At 42.0% G+C, this 14,706-nt stretch overlaps 1 protein-coding gene across 2 annotated transcripts in view; it reads right to left on the bottom strand.

Annotated features, from left to right (window-relative positions):
* Positions 1–14,706, bottom strand: part of PKD1L1 (polycystin 1 like 1, transient receptor potential channel interacting) — a 492,422-nt gene that overhangs the window by 121,450 nt on the left and 356,266 nt on the right. For both annotated transcript variants that reach the window (XM_040432599.1, XM_040432598.1), the window contains exons 51-53: positions 3,835–4,002; positions 3,520–3,638; positions 1,609–1,719 (exon numbers count right to left, since the gene is read on the bottom strand). In XM_040432599.1, coding sequence (XP_040288533.1) covers positions 1,609–1,719; positions 3,520–3,638; positions 3,835–4,002 — 398 coding nt within the window. The remainder of the gene's footprint in view (positions 1–1,608; positions 1,720–3,519; positions 3,639–3,834; positions 4,003–14,706) is intronic.

Raw genomic sequence — 14,706 nt, 5'->3', positions numbered from 1 at the left:
ATGAGATTGGAGGTGTTGGTTACAGCTGCCCTGCAAAAAACACACACCAGTTCTGGGTTTGCTTTTCACAAGAAGCATTGCCTGATGTGAATGATGCCTCGCACCAAAGAGCTCTCAGAAGATCTACAATTAAGAATTGTTGACTTGCATAAAGCTGGAAAGGGTTATAAAAGTATCTCCAAAAGCCTTGCTGTTCATCAGTCCACGGTAAGACAAATTGTCTATAAATGGAGAAAGTTCAGCACTACTGCTACTCTCCCTAAGAGTGGCCGTCGTGTAAAGATGACTGCAAGAGCACAGCGCAGACTGCTCAATGAGGTGAAGAAGAATCCTAGAGTGTCAGCTAAAGACTTACAAAAGTATCTGGCATATGCTAACATCCCTGTTAGCGAATCTACAATACGTAAAACACTAAACAAGAATGGATTTCATGGGAGGATACCACAGAGGAAGCCACTGCTGTCCAAAAAAAAAATTGCTGCACGTTTACAGTTTGCACAAGAGCACCTGGATGTTCCACAGCAGTACTGGCAAAATATTCTGTGGACAGATGAAACCAAAGTTGAGTTGTTTGGAAGAAACACACAACACTATGTGTGGAGAAAAAGAGGCACAGCACACCAACATCAAAACCTCATCCCAACTGTGAAGTATGGTGGTGGGGGCATCATGGTTTGGGGCTGCTTTGCTGCGTCAGGGCCTGGACGGATTGCTATAATCGAAGGAAAAATTAATTCCCAAGTTTATCAAGACATTTTGCAGGAGAACTTAAGGCCATCTGTCCACCAGCTGAAGCTCAACAGAAGATGGGTGTTGCAACAGGAAAAACGACCAAAAGCATAGAAGTAAATCAACAACTGAATGGCTTAAACAGAAGAAAATACGCCTTCTGGACTGGCCCAGTCAGAGTCCTGACCTCAACCCGACAGATGCTGTGGCATGACCTCAAGAAAGCGATTCACACCAGACATCCCAAGAATATTGCTGAACTGAAACAGTTCTGTAAAGAGAAATGGTCAAGAATTACTCCTGACCGTTGTGCGCGTCTGATCTGCAACTACAGGAAACGTTTGGTTGAAGTTATTGCTGCCAAAGGAGGTTCAACCAGTTATTAAATCCAAGGGTTCACATACTTTTTCCACCTGCACTGTGAATGTTTACATGGTGTGTTCAATAAAAACATGGTAACATTGTTATTAGTTTAAGCAGACTGTGATTGTCTATTGTTGTGACTTAGATGAAGATCAGATCACATTTTATGACCAATTTGTGCAGAAATCCATATCATTCCAAAGGGTTTACATACTTTTTCTTGCAACTGTATTTTTTTTTGACAATAGGAGTTTATTTTTAACGCTTTCTTAGAACAAATGTTAAGGTATGTTCACATGTATTTTAATAGGAGAAATCTGAGGGGGAGGCATATTTCTGCCACAAATGTGCTCTGAGCATGCAGCATATCTGTACAAAAGAATAGCTAAAATGGCACCAGTCTCCGATGTCCATTGTGCATAGGATCTGACACTGCATGGTGGTTTCTGTTCACAATACAACAGTGATATAAATATTGAAGTCTTTGAAAACATAAATCCATGTAGTTTTGCTTACCTCGTAAATTCATTTCTCACTGAATAGTTTACATAATATTCATTGTGAGAATATTTCTCAATTATAATAAAAATTAACATAGATGCCATGATAATGTACACTGCAAGTTCCCTGAAAAAATACAAAATATATGTTACTATATGACGACTAATAAATACAGAAATAACAATATTAAAAAAGTATATTAAAAAACCTGACCAGATATGTTTCTAAGAACTATAATAAAACAATAAGTACTGAATGAAAATTTTTTAATTAAAAGAAAAGGAAGGAAAAGGTTAGGCCTCATGCCGTTGCCTGGCCGCATTGCGGCCCGCATACAGCGGGTCCGCAATATACGGGCACCAGCCGTGTGCCCCCCGCATCAAGGATGCAGACCTATTCACTTAAATGGGTCCGCAATCCGGGAGATGCGGTGCAGTGTGGAAAGGAAGCACGGATCGGAAGGCCGCGGAAGCACTACGGAGTGCTTTAGGCTTCTTTCACACTAGCGTTCGGAGCGGGTCCGTCTGATGTTTCATCAGACGGATCCGCTCCTATAATGCAGACGTTTGTATCCGTTCAGAACGGATCCGTCTGCATTATAACTTAGAAAAATTTCTAAGTGTGAAAGTAGCCTGAACGGATCCGTCCAGACTTTACATTGAAAGTCAATGGGGACGGATCCGCTTGAAGATTGAGCCATATAGTGTCATCTTCAAGCGGATCCGTCCCCATTGACTTCCATTATAAGTCTGGACGGATCCGCTCGCCTCCGCACGGCCAGGCGGACACCCGAACGCTGCAAGCAGCGTTCAGGTGTCCGCTCACTGAGCGGAGCGGAGGCTGAGCGCTGGCAGGCGGATGCATTCTCAGTGGATCCGCCTCCACTGAGAATGCATTAGGGCCGGACGGCTGCGTTCAGGGCCGCTTGTGAGCCCCTTCAAACGGAGCTCACGAGCGGACACCTGAACGCAGGTGTGAAAGTAGCCTTAGTGGTGTTTCTGTCCGAACTTCCGGACCGCTAAAAAATAGAACATGTTCTATTTTTTTACAGTGCGGATGGATCACGGACCCATTCAAGTTGAATGGGTCTCTCTCTATCTCTCCTGGCCGCCGCACGGATGTTGCCCATGCATTGGGGACTGCAAATTGCGGTCCCCAATGCACAGAACGGCTGCACAACGGCCATGTGCATGAGGCCTTAGGCCTCTTTCACACGGTTGAGTTTTCCGCGCGGGTGCAATGCGTGAGGAGAACGCATTGCACCCGCACTGAATCCGGACCCATTCATTTCTATGGGGCTGTGCACATGAGCGGTGATTTTCATGCATCAATTGTGCGTTGCGTGAAAATCGCAGCATGCTCTATATTGTGCGTTTTTCACGCAACGCAGGCCCCATGTGATGAACCATGTGATGAGCTCTGTGACATCACCACAGGTCCTTTTCCTCCTGGTCATCAAAGAAGAAGACAGAGGTGATGGATCATGTGACGGACCATGTGATGAGTGCAGTGACGTCACCACAGGTCCTTTTCCTCCTGGTCATCAAAGAAGAAGACAGAAGAGAAGACGGGCTGCGCAAACATGTGGATAAGGAGTTAAATTATTATATATATTTTTTAACCCCTCCATCCCTATTTTACTAAGCATTCTGTATTAAGAATGCTATTATTTTCCCTTATAACCATGTTTTAAGGGAAAATAATAAAATCTACACAACACCTAACCCAAACCCAAACTTCTGTGAAGAAGTCCAGGTTCGGGTTCGGGTACCAAACATGCCGATTTTTCTCATGCGAGTGAAAAACGCATTAAAACGCTTTGCCTCGATTTCTCCCGCGACGCACCCGCATCTTATCCGGCCGTCACACGCGACGCCCGTGTAAAAGAGGCCTTAGGGTTGGGAAGGAAGGAAGTTTAGGTGTTACCTAAATAGTTTTCCAATAATTGTTCTTCTTCTCAGTTTCTCTTTGGATAGTTTTAATTGAGCTGGAGTGGGTGGACGAGCCAAGCGTAAATATCGAGCTCTTTTACGCGCAGCAAGAATCTGTGGAAAGTATGAGAAAAATCTAAATGTACAATACGCCACACTTATAATCTGTATATATTTCAGGATTCCATATCCTAAAAAGCTTACAGATAATGCTGATTAATGAGTTTACTATCAAATAATTCTAAGTAAAAAAATGTCAGCAACAAAAAAAATCTTAAAGCGTTCATCCTTGGTATATTTTACATGATACCTTTTCAAAGTTTGAAGTTTCGTGACTGGTCTGTCGAGAGTAAGCTCTTAAATTCTTCAAAGACAAACATGATTCACCAACAATGTATTTCACATCTTCATTTAATGCTTTCAAAAAGTCAGCCTTTCCTCTTTTATGCCATGCAACAAACAGTGCGATAAGGAGAATCTGCAAAACATTATTCACACTGCTTATAAACGCCACTGTTACTGATTCTATAGCATCAGAATTCGACCCAAATCTTTTGAAAAATGTAAGGTCTATAGAATCAGAATATTAGATGATTCGATTCAGAAAACTTTTGGTGGAGAGAGAGAGAGTGAGAGACAGAGAGAAAGAGCTTTCCAGGGAAGTTGACAGTCAATTCAGTCAAATCGGAGCCAAATAGAATTTACATAAATTCACTAATCTCTAATTACAAGTTTTGACAGATCATAGAAACATAACTAATTTTATTACTGTGCATTATTTGTACAGCACCGACATCAGCATATTAAAAATGAGCTGTATGCAAATGGTAACCAATTACATTAGTTATTATCGTCTTCTATGCGAGCCTGGACTGGTTAGAATAGCCGTATTTCAAATATCAAATATACTAATATATTCTAATATTCTGCATAAATCTGTTTGTATACATTTGTAAAAATCTTCAAATGTAAACATGAGATTTGCTGTCACAGATCTGCATAAAGCTAATCCGCAGCATTTTACAGCACCACTCAGTAGGAGACAGCAAGAGATCTCGGTAACAGCAGTAATACACTAGGAATTAGTAAGTACCAATTATTCTAAATCATTATGTTTGCGATTAGAGATGAGCAAAGTTTAAAAAAATTTGATTCAGACGCTTCCCTGAATCTATTCAAGAAATTTACTTCGTTCCGAATTCATTCATCACAAAGCGCATAACATCTGCTATTTCCCGGCCTGCAGGGAGAGTGTATCTCGGTGTACATTACTGTGCATTGCATTACTGTGCATTACAGCATTGCATTGCTGTGCATTACTGTGCATTCCTTTCTGATCGTAAAACAGTTCCTGTGTGTCAGTAAGATAGGCAGGTCTCATACTGTATATGGACATGCACATCGTCGTGCAGGCCACCAACTCCAACTAAACCAAAAGAAAAACACGCCGCTGGATGATGCTAGCAGTTCTGGCCTGTTTCTGTGGCTGCTGCTACCACCCCCTTCTTCTGCTGCTACTTCTGCCGGCTCCAGCAACATTTTTGCCACTGCCGTTCCTTTGGGGGGCCTTGGCAACTGTCTGTTGGACATACTATACAGTAACACTAACTGTATATGTAAAATAAGTTATTCAATATCACCACACTAACAGCAGAACAAGACAGGTTATTCACCCCAATTTGAGAATCAAGGCCTAATTGAATTGTTTATCTTTTAGGCCCCTTTTACACGAGCGAGTTTTCCGGGCGGGTGCAATGCGTGACGTGAACGCATAGCACCCGCAATCCTGATTTCAATGTGTCTGTGTACGTGAGCGTTTTTTTTCACGCATCAGTTCTGCGTTGCATGAAAAAAGCAGCATGCTATATATTCTGCGTTTTTCATGCAGCCCTGGTCCCATAGAATTGAATGGGGCTTCAGTGAAGAATGCATTGCATCTGGAAGCAAGTCCGGATGCAATGCGTTTTTCACTGATGGTTGCTAAGAGATGTTGTTTGTAAACCTTCAGTTTTTTATGAGGAGTGTGAAAAATGCATCAAAATGCATTGCACCCGCATGGAAAAAATTTAAAACTAAACGCAATCGCAGATAAACTGACTGAACTTGCTTGCAAAATGGTGCAAGTTTCACTGAAAACACTCTGGATCCAATCCGTATCATTCTTGTGAAAGGGGCCTTAAACAATGTGGACAACCCACTAACAGTAAAATTAGACAGCTAATTTACCCCAATTTGAGAATCAGGGCGTAATAGAATTGCTTAGCTATTAAACGAGAAGGACACTGTTTAATTAGATAGCTCTGTGCTCTACACAGGGATTGATGCAAACTGCGCTGTCTCCTATGCATCCCTTCAGCTTCAGATTACAGTCCCTACACTGTCCCTGTAGTCTCCCTATTCTCTACCTACAGTGTGTAAAAACTCTCCCTATGATTTCCCTACACTGTCCCTATCCAATATTTCACAATTAAAAGCTTTTAGCAACACTGTCTCTAGCGATTGTCACATCTCTCCTTAAGTTCAGCTCATGGGATGAGGCTTTTAAAGGGATTGGACATCACAGGAGCTGGCTAGCTGCTGATTGGCTGTCTGTATGGTATTATGAGTGATTTCTCGTTCTCAGGCTTCTTACTTTCACTTTGTAAGACATTTAGCCACCTTTTTAGAAACCACCTTTTACCACGAGGCACAAGGAAATTCATATTCACTGTGAATCCAATTTTTCCTAAACTCTAAATTTTTTGAACTCCACTTTGGATGCTTCGATTCGCTCAACACTGTTTGCGATCAACTGATTGCAGTTCCAAGCCCTCTTCTTTGTAAGACTCCGAAGAGGACTTGAAATTGCAACTAGCTGATTGCAAAAATAATGCTGTGGGATAATTAGTACTTATTAATGCTTAGTGTAGTACTGCTGCTACAGAAATCCCTTGCTGTCTCCTAATAGGTGGTACAGTTTGCTGCATGCAATCAATCCCAGCAAATCATTCAGATAAATGAAACTTTCGGAGCACGTACAGATCCATGACTATACCCAAAAGCTGAATTTTTCATTTTTGCTGGGATTATGGGATTATTGGAGTTAGCCAAGAAAACATATCTGCATGTGGGGTATCTATGAATTTGGCACACTGATAGTCTGTTATTTTAGATTTGGTGGATTGCTACAGTCCACACACTTGAGGACCTTTTCTCCTGAACTTTCTTGTTTTTTTGTGTTGTTTTTGTCAAAATGAGTGTTTTCTACTCAATTTCAATGCTATATTATCATTCGATAAACATTTTAAGCAGGGGACGTCTAGTTTAACATGTATATAGATTGGGGAGGTCTCTTAACTATTTTGGGCCTACAAATCTGTAAGTGTATGAAAAGTTTTAACATGGCTACCATGCTAAACATTCTTGCTATTCCCTAAAGCAGACCTAGACTACTTAGGGAATGCATGCATTCGGCACACTCTGTTCTTTGTGCAGCAGTATAGATTCAATAAAAATATAAAGAGGTTTCTGATTTATTTATTTCAGTTTTTTGGGTTTGTTTTTTCAATATCTTTTTTATTGAGTTTTGTTAAATTTTATACTTTACAAAAGGAGACAACATACATCGAGATAAGTGAAGATTGTACAATAGTCTTCCATTGAGGAATCAAATCAAGATCAGCATAACTGAGATATTATGTTATCTCCAAAACATCCCTTCTCCCCAACCCCCTCCCCCCAACTCCTTTCCCTCCCCTCCCCTTCCATCTGGTGTAGATCTGTATACACAAATAAGATCACAAAATCATCTCCCTAACTTGAATAATCCTGGCTACCTTACATATCCAGCTGGGAGGAACGAGAAAAAAAAAAAAGTAGTATCAAGGCTAGGTTAGACCACTTTCAGCTGACCCAGGCTGCCCTTCACATCCTCTAGCAGATACCAAGTAGTTAAGTTGAAGGGACCCATTATTTGTCCATATTCTGAGCTCGGCATATACGCCAGCAAAAATAATTTCCATGTATGGTATAGATGCTTTCCCAATGACTCTTTTTGCTTAAAGGGTTTCTATCACTTCGTTTGACATATTTAGGTGTCAGACACTAGCGATCCGCTATTGTCTGCTCTGCCCAACCATCCTAATATGATAGGTTTTGGGGCAGCCGTTTTGCTAAAATAACAACTTATATCTATATGCTAATGAGCCTCTAGGTGCTATGGGGGCGTCATTAGCACCTAGAGGCTCCGTCTACCTTCATAAACTGTCGCCGCCCAGCGCGTCCCTCCAGCCCGCCCATCTCCTGCTGAATGCTATCCTCTCCGTGCGCGTCTCTGTTCTGCGCATGCGCAATGAATGTCTGACCGCTTCCCTGCTCAGACATCTCCACTGCGCCTGTTCCTCGGAGCACTATGATGTCATCGGCGCAGGCGCAGTGGAGATGTCTGAGCAGGGAAGCGGTCAGACATTCATTGCGCATGCGCAGAACAGAGACGCGCACGGAGAGGATCGCATTCAGCAGGAGATGGGCGGGCTGGAGGGACGCGCTGGGCGGCGGCAGTTTGTGAAGGTAGACGGAGCCTCTAGGTGCTAATGACGCCCCCATAGCACCTAGAGGCTCATTAGCATATAGATATAAGTTGTTATTTTAGCAAAACGGCTGCCCCAAAACCTATCATATTAGGATGGTTGGGCAGAGCAGACACTAGCGGATCGCTAGTGTCTGACACCTAAATATGTCATACGAAGTGATAGAAACCCTTTAAGCGGTTCTAACCATTCTAGGTGAAATAAGTGACGCATTTGGGCAATCACCATCTCTGGCGAGATCCATAACTGCAGCAGGCTCCTCTTGGCTACCATGATCAGTCTATGTCCCACCTGGGGTAAAACGGGGGGACCAGTCCTCCTCTCTATTGACCATTGGTTAACCGTTTCCGTTTCTTTGTCAGAATGTAATATTGCTAGTGATGGTGTAATGTCACTACGATAATTACTAATCTTGCCTAGAAGCTGGTTAATCTCTCCCCAAAACTTGACCAGCTTCGAGCATTCCCACAAGCCGTGATATAAGTCGGTCTTGGGAGTTGAGTGTTTTGGGAACGCCGTCAGCCTCCCAGGATTGGACGTGGATTTAGGCAAGTTGAACCCATAAATGGCATGATGTAATATTTTTACATGGGTCTCCCTCTACTTTTCATTTATAATGGCCTTGCGCATAGCTGAGATCCCTGTCCATACCTGGTTATGTATCTCCGCTACACCCAATTTTTGGCCCCACTTTTTGAAGATCCCTTTAGGGTCTTTGGTATTCCACCTATCTCTCAACACATGGTGTAACATAGACAAGGATCTTTTTGTTTTAATGCTCAAAAATGAATCAAAGTCATTAGGAAACCATTCTTTGGTCAAATCCCTGGCTAAACATCTACAATAATTCCTAGCCTGAGTATATTGAAGATGTGACGATTTACCCAGCCCCAGTCTATCTTTGAGTTCTTGCAATGTAGCCCATCTACCCTCCGTCCCATGGAAAAGGTCGCTTACTTTATTAACCCCTTTGAGAGACCAATCCTTGAATAGTGCGCTACTTCTACCCGGTTCAAAGGAGGGATTACCCCGAAAGGGAAGATGTTTGGAAATTTGATAAGGAAGTTGAAAGTGATTTCTGAGAACCTTCCAAGCTATAGTGGTATCTCTCACCACAAGAGAGTGTTTGACAGGCGCGGCTAACATAGATCTCTTAGAATGTAATAGAGCCACCAGGTCCCGGGTCGCACCAACTGCCGTTCAAGAAGCAGATTCGAGTAAAACGACGTCCCATTGACCCAATCCAGGATATGTCTACTAAAACAGGTCAGGTTATAGCCTCTAATATTCGGGAAATTAAAGCCTCCCATTTCCCGTCTGAGTTTTAGTTTGTCTAGTGATTGTCTGGGCTTCTTCCCCTGCCAGATGAAACGAGTGAACCTGCTTTCCAACATTTTAATATCCGCATGTCGGATAAGGAGTGGGATCGTCTGAAGGGGATAAAGAAGCTTGGACATGCTCATCATTTTGACCAGGTGACACCTGCCCGCTAAAGATAATGGGAGTCCCTGCCATCTATCCAGCTTATTTATTATTTTGGTGATAAGTGGGGGGAAATTCAGATGGTACAGTGAATGCGGTTCTCTGCCTATTTTTATTCCTAGATATGTGATAAAGCTTTGAGCCTTAGCAATTCCCAAGTGAAGGGGTAGATGAAACCTTCCCTCACCTTTCCGGGTTAAGGTCAATAGCTCACATTTTGATGTATTTATTTTATAACCCGAGTACGTCCCGAAAAGGGCCAGAGCCTGCAATATTCGCTCAATGTGTTCCTGTGGCTTGGCTAAAAACAACACTACATCATCTGCGAATAGTGCGACTTTCATTTGCTTGCTTCCAATCTCTATCCCTTCGTAAAGGTCTGAGTGACACAAGTATCTTGCTAACGGTTCGAGGGAAAGGTTAAACAAAAGGGGCGAAAGCGGACAACCTTGACGAGTCCCCTTCTGGAGTCTGAAGGGTCGAGATAGAAATCCCTGTGTATAAACCCTTGCATTGTGATGTGCATATAACTGCTATAAATAGACCCAAATGCGCCTGAGAAGCCCATCCTGTCCAAGACTGCCTCCAGCCATGCCCACCGAACACTGTCAAACGCTTTCGCAGCATCCAGAGTGAGCATGGCTGGAGTCTCTCCCACCCTAGGCTGGTGATATACCCTATCCAACACCGTTAGTACCGTGCGGATGTTCATTATCGCTGAACGCCCCTGCACGAACCCGACCTGTTCTTTCCTGATCAGGGAAGGTAATATGAGTGCCAGACGGTCCGCCATAATTTTTTAAATGATCTTAGTGTCCACATTAATGAGCGAAATGGGTCGGTAAGAACCTGGCGAGAGGGAGTCTTTACCGGGTTTGGGCAGTAATTTGATGTACGTGACGTTTTCCTTATCTGGGGATGTGGTACCTTTTAGCACTTCGCTAAACAGTTTTAACAAACCTGGGGAGACTTGACATATCAGGGCCTTGTAATATTCCCCGGTAAAGCCATCTGGACCAGGTGCCTTAGAATTACCGAGCTTTTTAATGACTGATTGAATGTATTTCATTTTTTTCAATGTTTCAATGTTTTTTTTAAAATATTTTTACCTTTTATTTTGTTCTGTTTTTCTAGTGGTGAATTGTGGTGAACTTAGGCTACTTTCACACTGCCGTTTCTGGGTCCGCCTGTGAGATCCGTTTCAAGGCTCTCACAAGCGGCCCAAAACTGATCAGTTCAGCCCCAATGCATTCTGAATGGATAAGTATCCGTTCAGAATGCATCAGTTTGCCTCCGTTCAGCCTCCATTCCACTCTGGAGGCGGACACCAAAACGCTGCTTGCAGCATTTTGATGTCCGTCTGACGAAACTGAGCCAAACGGATCCGTCCTGACTTACAATGTAAGTCAATGGGGACGGATCCGTTTTTACTGACACAATATGGTGCAATTGAAAACGGATCCGCCTCCCATTGACTTTCAATGTAAGTCAAAACGGATCCGTTTGCATTATCATGAACAAAATTTTTATTTTATTTTTTTGTTGTTGTTCATGGTAATGCAAACGGATCCGTTCTGAACGGATACAAGCGTTTGCATTATAGGCGCGGATCCGTCTGTGCAGATACCAGACGGATCCGCACCTAAACGCAGGTGTGAAAGTAGCCTTACCAACATACTTACCAACATATCATTGGTATATTAAAGGGAGTTTTGCCTTTAAAAATACATGGCTGTTGTTACTACATAATTTCAGGTGTTGTATTTCCAGTATTGTGAAAAATATGCAACAATATTCATTTCAGTTTATCAGAGACAAATATATATACAGTCAGGTCCATAAATATTGGGACATCGACACAATAGTAACATTTTTGGCTCTGTACACCACTACAATGGATTTGAAATAAAACAAAACAAGATGTGCTTTAACTGCAGACTGTAAGCTTTAATTTGAGGGTGTTTACATCCAAATCAGGTGAACAGTGTAGGAATTACAACAGTTTGCATATGTGCCTCCCACTTGTTAAGGGACCAAAAGTAATGGGACAAATGGCTTCTCAGCTGTTCCATGGCCAGGTGTGTGTTATTCCCTCATTATCCCAATTAGAATGAGCAGATAAAAGTTCCAGAGTTCATTTCAAGTGTGCCATTTGCATTTGGAATCTGTTGCTGTCAACTCTCAAGATCAGATCCAAAGAGCTGTCACTATCAGTGAAGCAAGCCATCATTAGGCTGAAAAAACAAAACAAACCCATCAGAGAGATAACAAAAACATTAGGAGTGGCCAAAACCACTGTTTGGAACATTCTTAGAAAGATTGGACGGAGCTTCACAGTGCAGCTGGACAATGACCCAAAGCATACTGAGAAAAGCAACCAAAGAAGTTTTTAAGGGAAAGAAGTGGAATGTTATGCAATGGCCAAGTCAATCACCTGACCTGAATCCGATTGAGAATGCATTTCACTTGCTGAAGACAAAACTGAAGGGAAAATGCCCCAAGAACAAGCAGGAACTGAAGACAGTTGCAGTAGAGGCCTGGCAGAGCATCACCAGGGATGAAACCCAGTGTCTGGTGATGTCTATGCGTTCCAGACTTCAGGCTGTAATTGACTGCAAAGGGTTTGCAACCAAGTATTAACCACTTAAGGACCACAGGTTTATACCCCCCTAAAGACCAGGCCCTTTTTTACAAATCGGCACTCCACAACTTTAGCGGATTATTGCTCGGTCATGCAACTTACCACCCAAATGAATTTTACCTCCTTTTCTTCTCACTAATAGAGCTTTAATTTGGTGGTATTTCATTGCTGCTGACATTTTTACTTTTTTTTGTTATTAATCGAAATTTAACGATTTTTTTTGCAAAAAAATGACATTTTTCACTTTCAGTTGTAAAATTTAGCAAAAAAAAACCGAGATCCATATATAAATTTTGCTCTAAATTTATTGTTCTACATGTCTTTGATAAAAAAAAAAATGTTTGGGTAAAAAAAAAAATGGTTTGGGTAAAAGTTATAGCGTTTACAAACTATGGTACAAAAATGTGAATTTGAGTGAATGTGAGTACCTGTCATGTTTCCTGAGGTTCTACAATGCCCAGACAGTACAAACACCCCACAAATGACCCCATTTCGGAAAGTAGACACCCTAAGGTATTCGCTGATGGGCATAGTGAGTTCATAGAACTTTTTATTTTTTGTCACAAGTTAGCGGAAAATGATGATTTTTTTTTTGATTTTTTTTTTCTTACAAAGTCTCATATTCCACTAACTTCTGACAAAAAATAAAAGCTTCCATGAACTCACTATGCCCATCAGCAAATACCTTGGGATGTCTTCTTTCCAAAATGGGGTCACTTGTGGGGTAGTTATACTCCCCTGGCATTCTAGGGGCCCAAATGTGTGGTAAGGAGTTTGAAATCAAATTCTGTAAAAAATGGCTGGTGAAATCCGAAAGGTGCTCTTTGGAATGTGGGCCCCTTTGCCCACCTAGGCTGCAAAAAAGTGTCACTCATCTGGTATCTCCGTACTCAGGAGAAGTTGGGGAATGTGTTTTGGGGTGTCATTTTACATATACCCATGCTGGGTGAGAGAAATATCTTGGCAAAAGACAACTTTGTATAAAAAAATGGTAAAAGTTGTCTTTTGCCAAGATATTTCTCTCACCCAGCATGGGTATATGTAAAATGACACCCCAAAACACATTCCCCAACTTCTCCTGAATAAGGATATACCACATGTGTGACACTTTTTTGCAGCCTAGGTGGGCAAAGGGGCCCATATTCCAAAGAGCACCTTTCGGATTTCAATGGTCATTTTTTACAGAATTTGATTTCAAACTCCTTACCACACATTTGGGCCCCTAGAATGCCAGGGCAGTATAACTACCCCACAAGTGACCCCATTTTGGAAAGAAGACACCCCAAGGTATTCGCTGATGGGCATAGTGAGTTCATGGAAGTTTTTATTTTTTGTCACAAGTTAGTGGAATATGAGACTTTGTATGAAAAAAAAAAAAAAAAAATCATCATTTTCCACTAACTTGTGACAAAAAATAAAAACTTCCATGAACTCACTATGCCCATCAGCGAATACCTTGGGATGTCTTCTTTCCAAAATGGGGTCACTTGTGGGGTAGTTATACTGCCCTGGCATTTTCCAGGGGCCCTAATGTGTGGTAAGTAGGTAAATGACCTGTGAAATCCGAAAGGTGCTCTTTGGAATGTGGGCCCCTTTGCCCACCTAGGCTGCAAAAAAGTGCCACACATGTGGTATCTCCGTACTCGGGAGAAGTTGGGAAATGTGTTTTGGGGTGTCATTTTACATATACCCATGCTGGGTGAGATAAATATCTTGGTCAAATGCCAACTTTGTTTAAAAAAAAATGGGAAAAGTTGTCTTTTGCCAAGATATTTCTCTCACCCAGCATGGGTATATGTAAAATGACACCCCAAAACACATTCCCCAACTTATCCTGAGTACGGCGATACCAGATGTGTGACACTTTTTTTGCAGCCTAGATGCGCAAAGGTGCCCAAATTCCTTTTAGGAGGGCATTTTTAGACATTTGGATACCAGACTTCTTCTCACGCTTTGGGGCCCCTAGAATGCCAGGGCAGTATAAATACCCCACATGTGACCCCATTTTGGAAAGAAGACACCCCAAGGTATTCAATGAGGGGCATGGCGAGTTCATAGAATTTATTTTTTTTTGGCACAAGTTAGCGGAAATTGATATTTTTTATTTTTTTCTCACAAAGTCTCCCTTTCCGCTAACTTGGGACAAAAATTTCAATCTTTCATGGACTCAATATGCCCCTCACGGAATACCTGGGGGTGTCTTCTTTCCGAAATGGGGTCACATGTGGGGTATTTATACTGCCCTGGCATTCTAGGGGCCCTAAAGCGTGAGAAGAAGTCTGGAATATAAATGTCTAAAAAATTTTACGCATTTGGATTCCGTGAGGGGTATGGTGAGTTCATGTGAGATTTAATTTTTTGACACAAGTTAGTGGAATATGAGACTTTGTAAGAAAAAAAAAATATATATTTCCGCTAACTTGGGCCAAAAAAATGTCTGAATGGAGCCTGACAGGGGGGTGATCAATGACAGGGGGGTGATCAATGACAG

Source organism: Bufo bufo, chromosome 5, assembly GCF_905171765.1.
Source record: "Bufo bufo chromosome 5, aBufBuf1.1, whole genome shotgun sequence".
NCBI classification, from domain to species: Eukaryota; Metazoa; Chordata; class Amphibia; order Anura; family Bufonidae; genus Bufo; species Bufo bufo.
This window is presented reverse-complemented; position numbering and strand designations above follow the sequence as displayed.